The sequence below is a fragment of the Microtus ochrogaster genome (assembly GCF_000317375.1).
Source record: "Microtus ochrogaster isolate Prairie Vole_2 chromosome 14 unlocalized genomic scaffold, MicOch1.0 chr14_random_1, whole genome shotgun sequence".
In the NCBI taxonomy this organism is placed as follows: domain Eukaryota; kingdom Metazoa; phylum Chordata; class Mammalia; order Rodentia; family Cricetidae; genus Microtus; species Microtus ochrogaster.
This window is the reverse complement of record NW_004949096.1, coordinates 7,172,382-7,185,827: the sequence shown is the minus strand read 5'-3', so window position 1 is coordinate 7,185,827 and position 13,446 is coordinate 7,172,382. Positions and strand designations below refer to the sequence as shown.

General features: G+C 49.3%; 1 protein-coding gene across 1 annotated transcript in view; it reads left to right on the top strand.

The window, feature by feature from the left end:
• Window positions 1–13,446, top strand: part of Abtb2 (ankyrin repeat and BTB domain containing 2) — a 158,216-nt gene that overhangs the window by 130,068 nt on the left and 14,702 nt on the right. The window contains exons 4-5 of the mRNA XM_013352758.2: window positions 10,957–11,109; window positions 12,527–12,692. Of these exons, the coding sequence (XP_013208212.2) occupies window positions 10,957–11,109; window positions 12,527–12,692 (319 nt within the window). The remainder of the gene's footprint in view (window positions 1–10,956; window positions 11,110–12,526; window positions 12,693–13,446) is intronic.

The following is a 13,446-nucleotide window of genomic DNA, read 5'->3' as shown; positions in this document are numbered from 1 at the left end:
GTCTTCACAGAACTGAAGACTGGGAACTACCCAGCTCAGGGTTTCATTCATTTCCAGAGGGTTTTTTTTTTTTTAACATACGCAGCTACAATCCCTTTTGTCTGCAGGGTTCCTGAGAGTGCCTCCATGTGGGGAAGTCCCAGCTCTCAAGGGAACTGATTCTGCTTTCTTGAGGTGCTTCCGAGGCCAAGCTGGAGATGGTTCAGATCCTGGGGATGAGAGCAGGCTTGGACTTTTGGCAGATCAGGAGCCAGAGCAGGCTGGTTTCTGGCTTGCCCTCACTTGCCTGCCAGGAATCTTCTTAGATTTATTCCTTCCCACACAACTGGGACCAGCAGCCTCTCAGCTGGCTGTGGCTTGCCCTGCCCCTTCCATTTGCCCTGTTTACTATATGTAGTTTTGGAATGGGGTTTTTAATCCTTCTTGAGCCTGGGGTGCACCCTTTGAGACGCTGGTATCCAGCTTCCAGTTTGAGGTCAAGTGCAGAGCTTGGCAAGACCGTGAGTACAGAGCTGGGGTCTGGGCAGACTGGGGATGAAAAGCCTTGACATCTTCTACTTCTCGGTGTGCCCTGTGTGGCAGCTGGTCACCATGAGAGACCCCAGCACACTTACGTTTTCTGAGGGCCAGGCCAGTTATGGTTGCCTACTAAGTGACTTGAATCGTGTGCTTTGGCTTGCACACTGTTTGTCAGGCATGAACTGATGACAAACATAGCAAGCAACCAAAGGATCAGAAGTAATATGCAAATGGCCTCGGTTGGTGTGCAGTTCAGAAGTACATGCCAGAGTGTTCACCAGCTCCAGCTGGGCTGTAGGTGTATAAAGGAGCTAGGAGCTTGCCTTTTCTTCCTCGTTCCCTGGCTGTGTTGGAACACATGCCACCATCCACAAGACCCCATCCCTAGCCATAGCGCCAGTAGTTCCTTATCAGGAATTCCTCCATACACATGTTCATCTCTGTCTACCTCAAGTTCAACATGCCTTGTCTCGCAGAAGTTCCTAGAAGCTCTATATGTAACACTCTCAAGTGGTCACCTTTCTGCTCTAGACTGCAGGTGATATGGTAAGCAGATGTGATCTGATTTCACTCAGCTACATTTGAAGAGAAGGACCCATTTCAAGGGTCTAGCCCAAAGACTCCACCATGCTCCCCTGCCCAGCAGGTAGATGTCTGTGGGATAAATGATGTTGCCCTCAGGACAGCTGAGTCCCAAGATCCTGAGAGGCTCCTTGCTGGCAGAAGCCAGTGAATGGTGGCAAGTGCCCATAAGAGAGAAGAGTGCCTGCTCCTGTCAGAAGACCCCGCTTTGGGGGCTGGAGAAATGGCTCAGCGTTTAAGAGCACTGACTGCTCTTCCAAAGGACCCAGGTTCAATTCCCAGCACCCACATGGCAGCTCACAACTGTCTGAAAATCCAGTTCCAGGGATCTGACACCTTCACACCCATGCACATAAAATAAAAAGATTAAAAAAATAAAAGAAAAAGAAAAAGACCCCTCCTATCTAGCTGTTAGGTGTGTAGAACATGTGGTCTTTAGTCAGCTATTGCATGCAAGTGTGGAAAGAGAAAGTGTCTCTGGCATGTTGTCCAAGAGAGCCACCCCATAAAGGAGGTGAAAGAGGCTTGCTGTCACAGTGCAACAACCCAGTGTGTGTGGGAGGCAGTGATACTCCAGCCTGCTGGACCAGTCGCCACTCTCAATGCAGCGATGCCAAGAAGTGCTGGCCTGAGAATGGGTCTCATAGCCTTGACTTGGAAGGTTTAAGGTCTTCCCTGCTGTCTGGAAAGAGTGTGGCGGTGGCCTGCGCAGGCTCCATGGACACCTAGACCTCCTCACCCACCTACGATGTCACCAGGGGTCAAGGCCCGCTGCCAAGTGCAGGTAGTTGTGTTCTTTCCATCATGACCCAAGGCTGCATGCATGTTAGCACTTCCCCTCTCTCTCTCAAAAGTGGTCCAGATTGGGAAGCATAGTAAAGATGCCTCTCATTGTGAAATAGGTCACATCTTGGTAGAGTCATCATTAGTTAAAAATATCCCTAGTCAAAAATGCATTGATGTAGGGACTATTTTATTCTTGGTTTTGTTTTGTGTTCTTGAGTCTTGAGATACAGTCTGGTCTTGAACTTACTCTGTAGCCCAGGCTGGCCATCAAAGCATGATTCTCTTACCTCTACCTTCCAAGTTCTGGAACTACAGATGTGTGGTACCATGGCTAGAACCCTAAAAGCTGATCTTAAATAAAAAACTGAATAATAAACATTTGTTGAGGACTGAGCTGAAAGTGACAAGCATGGTGATTGGATGGGTGTGTGGTTTCCTTATCCCAGAGTTTAAAGTGTCCTTAATTAGCACATCCTAAATCAGCCAGACATGGTAGCACGTACCACTACCTGGGGAAGTAGAGGCAGGAGTGGTGACGACCTGCTTAGTCTGCATAGTTAGCTCCAGATTAGCCTAGACTGCATGGTGACTCCTTATCAAAGGGTTAAGCAGGGGGAGGGGGCAGAAAGATGGCTTAGGAAGTAGAGGCATTGCATCCAAGAGTGATGACCTAGGACCCACATGATAGAAACAACTGACTCCCATAAGTGCTAGTATCCACATGCATGAGCATGCATGTACACACACAGACACAAATAATTTTTAAAAATTAAAGTAAAACAAAAACACTAAACAGTGCTAAAGGACAAATCTGTGCAGTAGTGAAATATGTTCTGAGTAGGACCTCGGATGGGTGTAAACTTCCTGGTTCATACCGCACTGGCTCATGCCCTGGTTCTGCCACTGCTCTGTGAATGACACAGGGCCTCAGTTTGCCCATGTGTAAGTGCACACGCTAATAGTAATAGCACCTACTTCATAGGGTAGCTGTGAGGATTAATCCATAGATGGAGGGGAAATGCCAGTGACACCAGGCAATGGTGGCACATGCTTTTAATCCCAGCAATTGGGAGAGAGAGGCAGCTAGATCTCATTGAGTTTGAGTCCAGTCTGGTCTACAAAGAGAGCTCCAGAACAGCCAGGACTGTTACACAGAAAAACCCTGTCTCAAAATAATAATGATAATAATAATAATTAATAATAATAATGCCAGTGGCTCACTGCCTGTTCTGTAAACATTATTCTTTAGTGATCCTCTGCTCATCCGCATGTCCCCATTGTCACACTGACTGCACGTTCCACTGCTGACAGACTCCACTGAGACGTCAAGAGCAACCACTAACAAGAAGCCAGCAGAGGACGTAGCTCATCATGACTAGGCCATGTTTGAATTGATATCAACGTTCACATTCGGACTGTCAAGGCAGCCCACCCTAATCCCATCTATTCTGGAGACAGATGCACACGAGTCACTTGAGCCCTGGGTTCAAGACCAGCCTGGCAACCATATAGCAAGTGGGGGGAAACAGGGCATGCACACCTGTAGTCCCAGAACATGAGAGGCAGAGACAGGAAGGAGCAAGTATGAAGTAACCTGATCATCTGATCTATGTGAACTCGGGGTCAGCTCTGGCTACCTAATAAGACCTCATCTGAAAAATAAGCAACAAACAGAACCTAGTACCCGAGAGGGCTGGAGTGTAACTCAGTGGTGGAGCATGTGTTTACCATGTGCCAGGACCTGAGTTCAATCCCAAGCACTAACAGAACAACAAAAACCTAGAAATCATCACATGTGTAGCGTATCTAGCAAGCCTCTTCCAGGGCCTCTAATTTGTACCAGATGAGTTTTAATAAGAAACTGTTTTGTCCCCACCCCCAGAAAGCCAAAGCCCCACTTTCAACAGAAGTCACCTGATTCCAGAGATTCTGCTAAGATCAGCCGAATGTTCTGGGACAGCCAGGCTCAGCCAGGGGGACACGGGCCCGGGGGTCCAGGGAGAGAAACATGCTTAGCTCTCACTCTCGGCTGAGCCAAACCATCCTGGTTTACCAAGCAATTCTAGGAAAATAATTAGTCCAAGATGTGAGGCGAACTAGAATCGCTTCCTTTGTGCTGGGGTGGAATCTGACTTCAGTAGGACAATGTTAGCTTTATTCTACATGGGCGTTTGGCTTGGTTTGGGGCCACAGCAGCTCTGGAAGACTTAGGGAAACCAGAAAAAGGGCCTCGGGCTGGTGCTCCAGAGCCAACCCCAGTCCTTCCAGAGATGTCTCTGTCTGTGGAATCGTCACTTGGTGGAAAAATTTGGCAGTCTTTGCCACATTTCTGCCCTGCTCCCTGCCTGCCCAGATGGCAAGATGGATGGCAGCTTCCCAGTGAGATCCGTGGACAGGGGAACCCACCCGAGCAGCCCCACAGGTCTCCTGTGCCTCCTACTGAAGGTGGAGCCAAGCTGGAGAAACTGAGATCTGATACCAGAAACCACAGTAGCAGCCCCCTGCCTCAGCTCTCAGGCTTTTTGGCTCCTCCTCTCTTAAGCTCCAGGGTGCTCTCAGGCTGGGTAAGGCATCACTTAAAGATGATGCAGAGATGTCCCTAGTATGTAAGCCCAAAACTGCTGTCCCTGCCTCTGACCTCTGGGCCCATTGGCTGGCATGCCCCTACATACAGTAAAACCCTGGCCCAGCTTCCTCAAGGTGAAGCTGAAGCCTGGTCTTATAGCCTTGGCCAAAAGGCACATCTTGTCCATGTCTCCAGTTCTCCTCTTTCAGAGGCGTGCATGCCTCAACAAACCAGGTTGGGGACAGAGTCACAAGACTTTTCTCCTGCCCAGGGTCTGGACTACATGGCCTATGGATATTGGCCAGTGCCCACTTGCCAACCTGTCTCATGTCCAAAGTCCCTTCCCACCTCAAGAAAGAACAGAGCCTGCTTTGAGCTAGAAATTGGAGGCGTTTCCTGTTCCATGTTAAGATGCCACCTACAGGACTGTCATTCTAATAAATCACACATGGTGGGGGGAGGGTAGGCTTTTTTTCTCTCCAGGCTGCAGGGATCTCTTAAAATCAAGGCCTTAAGAAGCTTATTGTATGTATGTGTGTGTGTGTGTGTGTGTGTGTGTGTGTGTGTGTGTGTGTGAGAGAGAGAGAGAGACAGAGAGACAGAGAGACAGAGAGACAGAGAGACAGAAAGAGAGAAAGAATGAGACAACTTTTGCAGAGTCCTGCTGAAGGGCCTCATGAGAGCGTTGGATGGGCACAGCCAGGCTCCCCAGTAGCATAGAAGTGAGAAGTGGGGTCATGAGAGACACGGAGTCTGTATCCCTATTTCTGATGTCAGCTGCGTGACCTCAGGGAGGGTTCTCGCCTTTCTCCTCTAGCAGTGAGAGGAATTGTCTAGGGTCACATACGGAAAAAAAACCCCTTTTCACTGATGTGTTTTATGAACTCTCCCCAGATAGTAACTTGTTCTCTTTGTTTGTTTGTTTTGCTGTGCTGGGGGTTAAACTTAAGGCCTCAGCAAACTCAAGGCAAGCACTTCTCCTTCTGAGCTCCACCCTCAGCCCGGTAGTTTTGTATTGTTTGTTTAGTGTTTTTATTGCATCCATGTATTTACTTGAGGGTAGGGGGTGCCACTTCATGTGTGTGAAGGTCAGAAGACAACTCTTGGTAGCAAATCCTCTTCTTCTCCAGTGTGTGTGGGGATTGAATCTAGATGTCAGGTTTGGTGACAAGCACCTATACCTGCTGAGCCATCGCGCCAGTTCTGTTTGTTGGTTATGTTTGAGATAGGTCCCACGTGGCTCACACTCATTCTGTAGCCACAACTGGCCTTCTATGCCCACAGACAGCTGCAGTAAGAAGCCAGTGTTAGGTCACTGTTCATCACAGCAGCAGCAGACTGTGTGCAGGGTGTGCTGGGGGCTGCAGATCCCTTAAAGTAATGCCCCACTGCCACACGTCAGTGACCTGCCAGCCTCTAGGACTGTGCTTCTTGTAGCCACCTCTTCTCCTGTGCAATTTCTTCATTGCCAAGGCCAAGAGTTTGTGCCCCCAGAAAGTTTGTAGCTCCCTCTCAACATAGTGGTTGCATTTGTTTGCTCTGTTTTATGAGCTGGGCTGGAGTGGATAGTGGGCCGTCTGCCTGCAGGCTTACGTGTTTATGCTTGCTGGCGGGGAGAAGGCAGCGAGTCAGCTGGCCTGGAAGAAGGCTGGGGCTGAGGCATTTAATAGAGCCAGATTCCTATGGCCTGTGTTTTTCTATTATGTTTTCTCTATCAACAGATACTAAAGCGGTAAGACTAGTTAGTGTTTATAGAGAATATACCATGTTCCCAGTGTTCTTCTGCTAAGCACTTTGTGTACATACTTACAGCTGTCTTGGGAAGCACTCCTATAATTTAGACCCATTTTGCTCAGATGGCAATTGTGAGTAGAAGAGGTGAAGCTACCATCCAGGGTCAGAGTTTTGATTGGTGAAGACACCTGCTCCTAGCCAGCCAGTTTCCCTCCAGAACCATGTATTCTGTCTGGGCTGTAGGGAGGTACTGCCATGAAGAGTCTGCAGTTCAGGGAGAAGCCTTCTCACCATGGAAGAAAATGTATAAACATTAAGCTAACCCCTTCTTTAATAAAAAGCCAGGCCCATAGAAGACAGTGCCCTGCCTGAGGGTCCATAGCCAGTTGTGCTTGTGCCACTAGAACTTTCTTCTGGCGAGGATGCTGCCCTTAAAGATACAGAAGCGAATGTGCAAGCCCTGTGCTATTTCAGGGTTCACAGGACTGTGTGCCACCAGGACAGGGGTCCGGCCTGTGCCTGCTGCTGCCCACCGGCCCTGGGCATTGTTGCCCTCAGACACTATACCAGTTGCCTTTTCTTTTTTTTTAAATATTTATTTATTATGTATACAATATTCTGTCTGTATGTCTGCAGGCCAGAAGAGGGCAACAGACCCTGTTACAGATGGTTGTGAGCCACCATGTGGTTGCTGGGAATTGAACTCAGGACCTTTGGAAGAGTAGGCAATGCTCTTAACCTCTGAGCCGTCTCTCCAGCCCCACTAGTTGCCTTTTCTGTTAGTGAATAAAATGTTCTGACCAAGGAACTTAGAGGAGGAAAGTGTTTGTGTCATCTTAGAGGCCACAGCTTGTCATTGAGAGTAGGCAGGACAGAACCCAGGAACTATGGAAGAACATGGCTTACACCTCCTCCTCTGTGGGCTTCTTTGGTAGGTTGTCCAGACTTACCTGCCTAGGAATGGTGTTGTCCACAGTGACCTAGGTTCCCCCACATCAATCGGTGACCAAGACATTCTCTCACAGCCGTGGCCACAGGCCAGTCTGATCTGGGAAATTCCTCAGTTGAGATTCTTTCTTCCCAACTGACTCTAGGTTATGTCAAGTTGACAATAAAACCTAAGCTGGCATGTACTTTTAAGCCAGCATTCAAGAAGCAGAGGGAGACGGGTTTCCGTGAATTTAATGCCACCATGGTCTATACAGCAAGTTCTGACTAGCCAGGCTTTCAGGGCTTTGTATGGGGGGGGGAAGGGGGAAGAGATACCTGGTGTGATCTTCTGAGGTAGAAGTGCTCAAATCGTGCCCAGGGATGGAACCCCTGGAGCTCCAAAGACACTTGCTAGGAGTCAAATCTGTTTGCAAAAGAATGTGATGTTTGCTTTTAAATTTCATTTTTTTGCAGTGTACAAGGCAGTTTCTAGAGGCTTTCTGACATGATCTTGTCACTGCGGTGGCTTGTGGAATGCTTGTGTGCGTTTGTGTTTCGGCATTTTCTCTGCTTTAGTTTTTGTTGGTATCACAGAATAAGACCAATGCAAGCTTTTTGAGGGTTTCAGTAACTTTTTGGAATATAGAAAGAGACTTGAGAGCAAAAATATCCAAGAATGGCTACTCTAAGGTATCGGATCCAGTGTTATTTCAGCAGGAGGGCGGGTGGCATGGAGGGGCTTTCCTCAGCCTGTGGGGCTCCCACCCGGCCCTGCAGCCAACTGTATTTCTGTACAAGGGGCTGTCAGCCAACCTCAGCTGTGGGAAGAGACACTGGGGAAGACACACAATCAGTTACCCTTGGCCCCACTCCTCCACACTGAAGCTCCGACACAGCTGTGGAGACTGGAGAGTTTTTGTAGGGATTTTCCAGAATATCCCATAATGCAGCCTGCTTTTCTCCTCCTGCCCAGTGGGTAGGACGAATTAGTAGAAAGAAAATAGCATCCTGGAAATCCCAGCCCAGGAAAAGGATGTAACCAAGAAAACCCATGAATTGCTTAGCATTTTACCTGCCCACGGACCACAGGTAGGGGTGGGGGTTGGGTAAACCATCCTTGGTCTGAAGAGGTTGGTTGTTGGCATGTCAGCTCCGCTTGGAGACAAGGCACTCACTACCCTAGAGGCAGAGGGATAATTTAGATTTCTAGAGTATTTAATCAGTGTTCAATTCAGGAAACAGAAATCACTTTAGGTATTTTAAATAGGATGGGGATTAATACAGGGAATTAGATGCTAACCAAACCACAGAAAAGACTTAGGGAGCAGAGTCTAGACCAGGGTTGCAGACAACATGGAGCTCACCTGTTAGGACTATGTCCACAGCCTCAGGTGCTGGGTTTGAGCATTTATGGGTTAGGACTGAACCTGGGATCATGAGTCTGTTGTTTTCACCACTGTTGTCTCTGCCTCTAGCACACAAGAGAAATAGGGCCCGGACATAAGAATGTTCTATAGGAAGAGAGAATAAATACGACTTTGTGCTTTTTATCACCTGATCTGTTGGCAAAAACAGTAGAGACACAAAGGTAGCCTCTGCCTCCTGTCACTTCCTGGATCTTATAAAACAAGAGCTTACTTATAAAACTGGGTTTGCATCTAGAACCTTAGTTGCAAAGGAGTCTGGGAAATGTAGTTTCCAACATTCTGGTATCTAATCAGGGTGATGCAATTGGAGGCTGAATGAGCTTTCCTCAGTATACAATTTCTGAGGCTATCTCTACTGCATCTAGTGAGCTCGGTGGGGCACGAGGGTGTGGGGGGAGGATGAGTGAGGGTACCACCTGAGTAGGCCTTGTGGGTCCCCATGGAACATGCCTTAGAGGAACTGGGAAATGCCCACATAGAGGTTTAATAGCATAACTAATCTTGGTTATGCCTGCAATCCCAAAATTTAGGAGAAATGCAAGTTAGAGGCCAGCCTGGGCTACACAGTGAGACCCTATTACACACACACAAGGAGGTTTAATGACTACACTCTGGCTCTTTGCTGTGCTTTTAGCTACAATAGAAAAGAATGAGCCATCTGTCTCTAGTGCTAGTAGTTTAAGTAGGTGTCCCCTGTGCTGGCCTCCAGCTCTGTAATGCAAGAATCGGAGAATTCACAGAAATTTGAGGAGATTTCAAATGAAAGTTTATAATCTTGCAGTGATAATTCATGAATGATGGTTTTTCCTTCCTAGATTACACAAGTTCCCCACCTCCTACATTAATCAATTTCATACACTTGAAAATGGGACATGTCGTTGTTTTTAAGAAAAGGATTCCTATAGCTAGCTTCAGACTCACTTTATAGCCAAGGGTGGCTTTGAACTCCTGATCTTCCTGCCTCCCTCTCCCAAGTGCTGGGTTTATAGGTGTATGCCACCACACGTGGCTCCAAATGTCGTTATTTCTGAGCAGAGACCTAACTTGGTCCAAGTAAAAATCTGCATATGTTATGCTAAGTTTCAGGTGCTAATCCGTAGCTTTACTCCATCAAGAAACATTTATTGAAAAGCTGTTGGGTCAAGTCCCTGGCTGGGTGAATACAGATATGATAAAGGCATTGTTCCTGCCCTTAGGCCAGTCCACATGAAGGGACACACGCCATCCTGGAGGAGAGTTCTAGGGGTCCTGGAGAGGTTGGGTGGAGAAAGGCAGTATTGGCTCTGTGCCTTGAAGGATAAAGAGAGGCTAGCCAAGCAGAAGTGAGAGCCCATGAGGGGCCGAGAATGAGCAGGTGTCTCAGTCAGGGTTCTGTTCCTGTGAAGAGTCACCATGACCACGGCAACTCTTATAAAGAAAACATTCAATTGGGGTGGCTCACATACAGTTTCAGAGGTTCAACTTATTATCATCATGGTGGGGAACATGGCAACGCGCAGGCAGTCGTGGTGCTGGGGAATAGCTGAGAGTGCTCCAGAAAGTTGACTGAGACACTGGGCGCTACCCTGAGCACAGGAAACCTCAGAGCCCACCCCCACAGTGACACACTTCCTCTAACAAGACCATACCCACTCCAACAAAGCCACACCTCCTAATAGTGCCATCCCCTATGAGATTATGGGAGTCAACTACATTCACACTACCACAGCAGGTGACTCTCAAACTCTGCCGGGCAGCTGTGGTTGATGGCAGGTGTCAACCAGCACTGGGACCTGCTCTGGAGACCAAGGACAGTGAGACTTTACTGATCTCTGGTTTCCTCATACCCCGTCTGACATCTGTGGACCAGTTAAATCACCTAAACTGAGATGTGCTTCTGTAGGGACAGATCCAGAACAACAGAATAATTTCTGCCACAGAAGCACCTTGAAGCTCCTGTCTGGCTAGTCTGTTTAGGGGTTTGTTGGGGCTTCCTCTGGAGGTGCTATGGGGTGATGAGTGACAGTTCCTGTCGCAAAGCTGGGTGTGGGGCCTGGGTCTTTATATAGGGCATATGTCCAGCTGTGTTCCACTTCTGCCCATAGAAAAATCCGGTGCTCAGATGAAGTCTTGGGATGGTCAAGCATCCCAATTACACGTGTTGGTGAACATCTTTCATTGGCCACTGAAGAGCCCTCAATTCCTGCCAGTTCCCGTGATGGAAATTCCTCCTGACCCATGACAGGGTTGCCATGGAGTACAAGGGCAAACTGGAGTCTCTGTGATCACAAGTCTCCTGATGGCTGAGGACAGCCCGGCAGTTATGGAGCGGCCAGCCTTTGTAGCTACTTCCTGAGACCACGTGCTGAGGGGCCCTATTCCGTGTGCATGGAGCCCCGCACCCAGCCCTGACCTCTCTCTGCTCCCCCACAGGCCCTTCATGCTGCTTCCACCACTGATGGAGTGGATGAGGGTGGCTATCACCTATGCAGAACACCGCCGCAGCCTGACCGTGGACAGTGGGGATATCCGGCAGGCAGCCCGGCTGCTGCTACCAGGCCTGGACTGTGAGCCCCGCCAACTCAAGTATGGAGCCCGGGAGAAGGGGGTCGTGACACCTATGCCCCAGCACCTACAACACTCCTCTGCTTCCTGCTTCTTCTAGTGGCTGGGTGGGCACCGAAAAGCAAGGCTGTAGGGCACCGGAGTTTCACTAAGTATCCTCCCCAACTGCCATGGCCAAGTTGTGAGAACAGATCTGTTGTAGGCCTTGGCTGCTTTCAGGACGTGTCTTCTGCAGTCACTGATGTGCTACCAAGACAGACACACCTAGCATCTGGGCTGGAGAGCACAGACAGTGCAAGTCTAGGATCCTGATTGGCAAGACTCTTTCCTCTGTTCCTCTCTATTCACTCTGGTTTCCTTGTGTCAACTCCTGTATTGAGTTCTGCCTTATGCCCGACAACTTTAAAGAGGACACTAATGCCCATACTGCAGAGGAAGCCTGCCCAGCAGGAAGGTACAGTGGCTTGTCCACAGAGGTGCCTCAGTCTGAGACCAGGTTCATATGGTCCCCAGCCTGGTGCTCTTTATGCTCTCCCTCAGAATCCCCGCCTATAGACAGGTCTGCTGCCAAAGCTCCTCTTGGGGAGCTCCTGATGGCCATCCTTCACCTGAGAAGTGACTTGCACTTCTGCTGTCTGACTGTGCCCAAACCATGCTCTGGACATGAATTTTACCCACGTTGACCTAATTAAAGGACCTGGGTAGGAGCTTTTAGATGACTGTGTGCCCTGTGTAGATACAGGTTGTATGCCTGATGGGCCTTAGTAGGCTGGGTTGATTGTTCGTGGGATTCTAAACCTTTTCTTGTCTTGTGTTTGTGTTGGGGGTCTTACTAAGCAACCTGAAGAGACACAGGGAAAAGCTAGACCTTGGCCACAATGCCCACTTCAGGGCCAAAGGTTACCCTGCTTTGTGTAAGCACCACGCGGCGGCCAAGTGCTCAGGCACTGGCCCAGGATGAACTTCCTCCTCCTGGGGGTGGGGGAGGCTCAGGGGGTCGAGTCCCTTAATGGGTTATTTTGACCCGAGAGTTTGTTTCCTGGCAGTTGACAGGTCTCAGGTACTCAGTCCACTGTCTTAAGCTATGTATAGGGAAACCAAGGTTTGCATGCTCCGGGGCAGTGCTTCTCAACCTCTGGGTAATGACCCTGTTGACAAGCCTCTGTCTCCGAAAGAATATTTACAATTCAGAACAGTAGCAAAAGTATTACAAAGTAGCAGTGAAAATAATTTTATGGTTAGGGTGACCACAACCTGGAGAACCGTGTGGAAGGGTCACAGCGTTGGAAAGGTTGAGAACCACTGCTCTGCAGCAAGAACAGAGCAAGGCTGATCATGGTGATCTGTGCACACTCCAGTCCTCCCACCCATGCCCACCAGGCCCGCTGGGCCTCGTGTCACGGCGCTCCTGACACACCTCCTGGTCTCTCCTGGGCAGACCCGAATGCTGCTTCAGTTCCTTCCGGAGGCTGGACGCTCGAGCTGCTACTGAAAGATTCAACCAGGACCTGGGCTTCCGCATGCTCAACTGTGGGAGAACAGACCTCATCAGCCAGGCCATCGAGGCCCTGGGTCCGGATGGGGTGAACACAATGGATGACCAGGTACCTTCTGCGAATCCCTCTAGGGTAGGCTGGGAGGCCGCCTCTGAACTGACAGTTGCTAGGGTGGGAGAAACAGTTGTAATCCCTGCATTCTGAAGCCGACTGAGACTCAGCTCCGAGCTTCAAGCTCCTGACAGAAGGCTAGCCTGGGCACCCCCATCCCTCCCAGACAACCGTGGTGTAGTATGGATGGATTCTGTTTCACTGGCTGGAGGGCTAGCAAATCAGCTGTCCTAGAGGAAGCAGAGCTGAGCAAGGGTCCGGGGGAAACAGCTCGGTAGCAAGCCGTAATCTCTGGCATGCGAATGAGAGTGTGCGCTGGCCACTCACTAGCCCCAGAGAAACCTCGTCTTCATGGGTGACACTGGCGGGAGAGTAAGAAACAAGCATATAAGCCAGGGGGGATGGTACGACTGGAGTCCCAGCACTCAGCAAGCTGTAGCAGGGTGGTCACGAGTTCAAGGCCAGTTTAGGCTATGGAGTGAATTCAAGGCTGAGGATGTGGCTCAGTAGTTGGATATTTTCCTACCCTACTGCTGAGCTGTGTCACCAAAGGAGAGAAGAGAAGGGAGGGGTGACAAACATAAATAAAGAACACACTGGTGAGAAGTACCAAAGAGCAAAATAAGGAGAAAGGGCAGGAAGTACGGGGAGTGAGCTCTGAGTTCCAGAAGGGACAGCTGAAGACGCTAAAGCGGTGGCTCTCGGCCTTGGGTCACGACCCCCAGGGCACTGGTTCAGACATTTACATTAT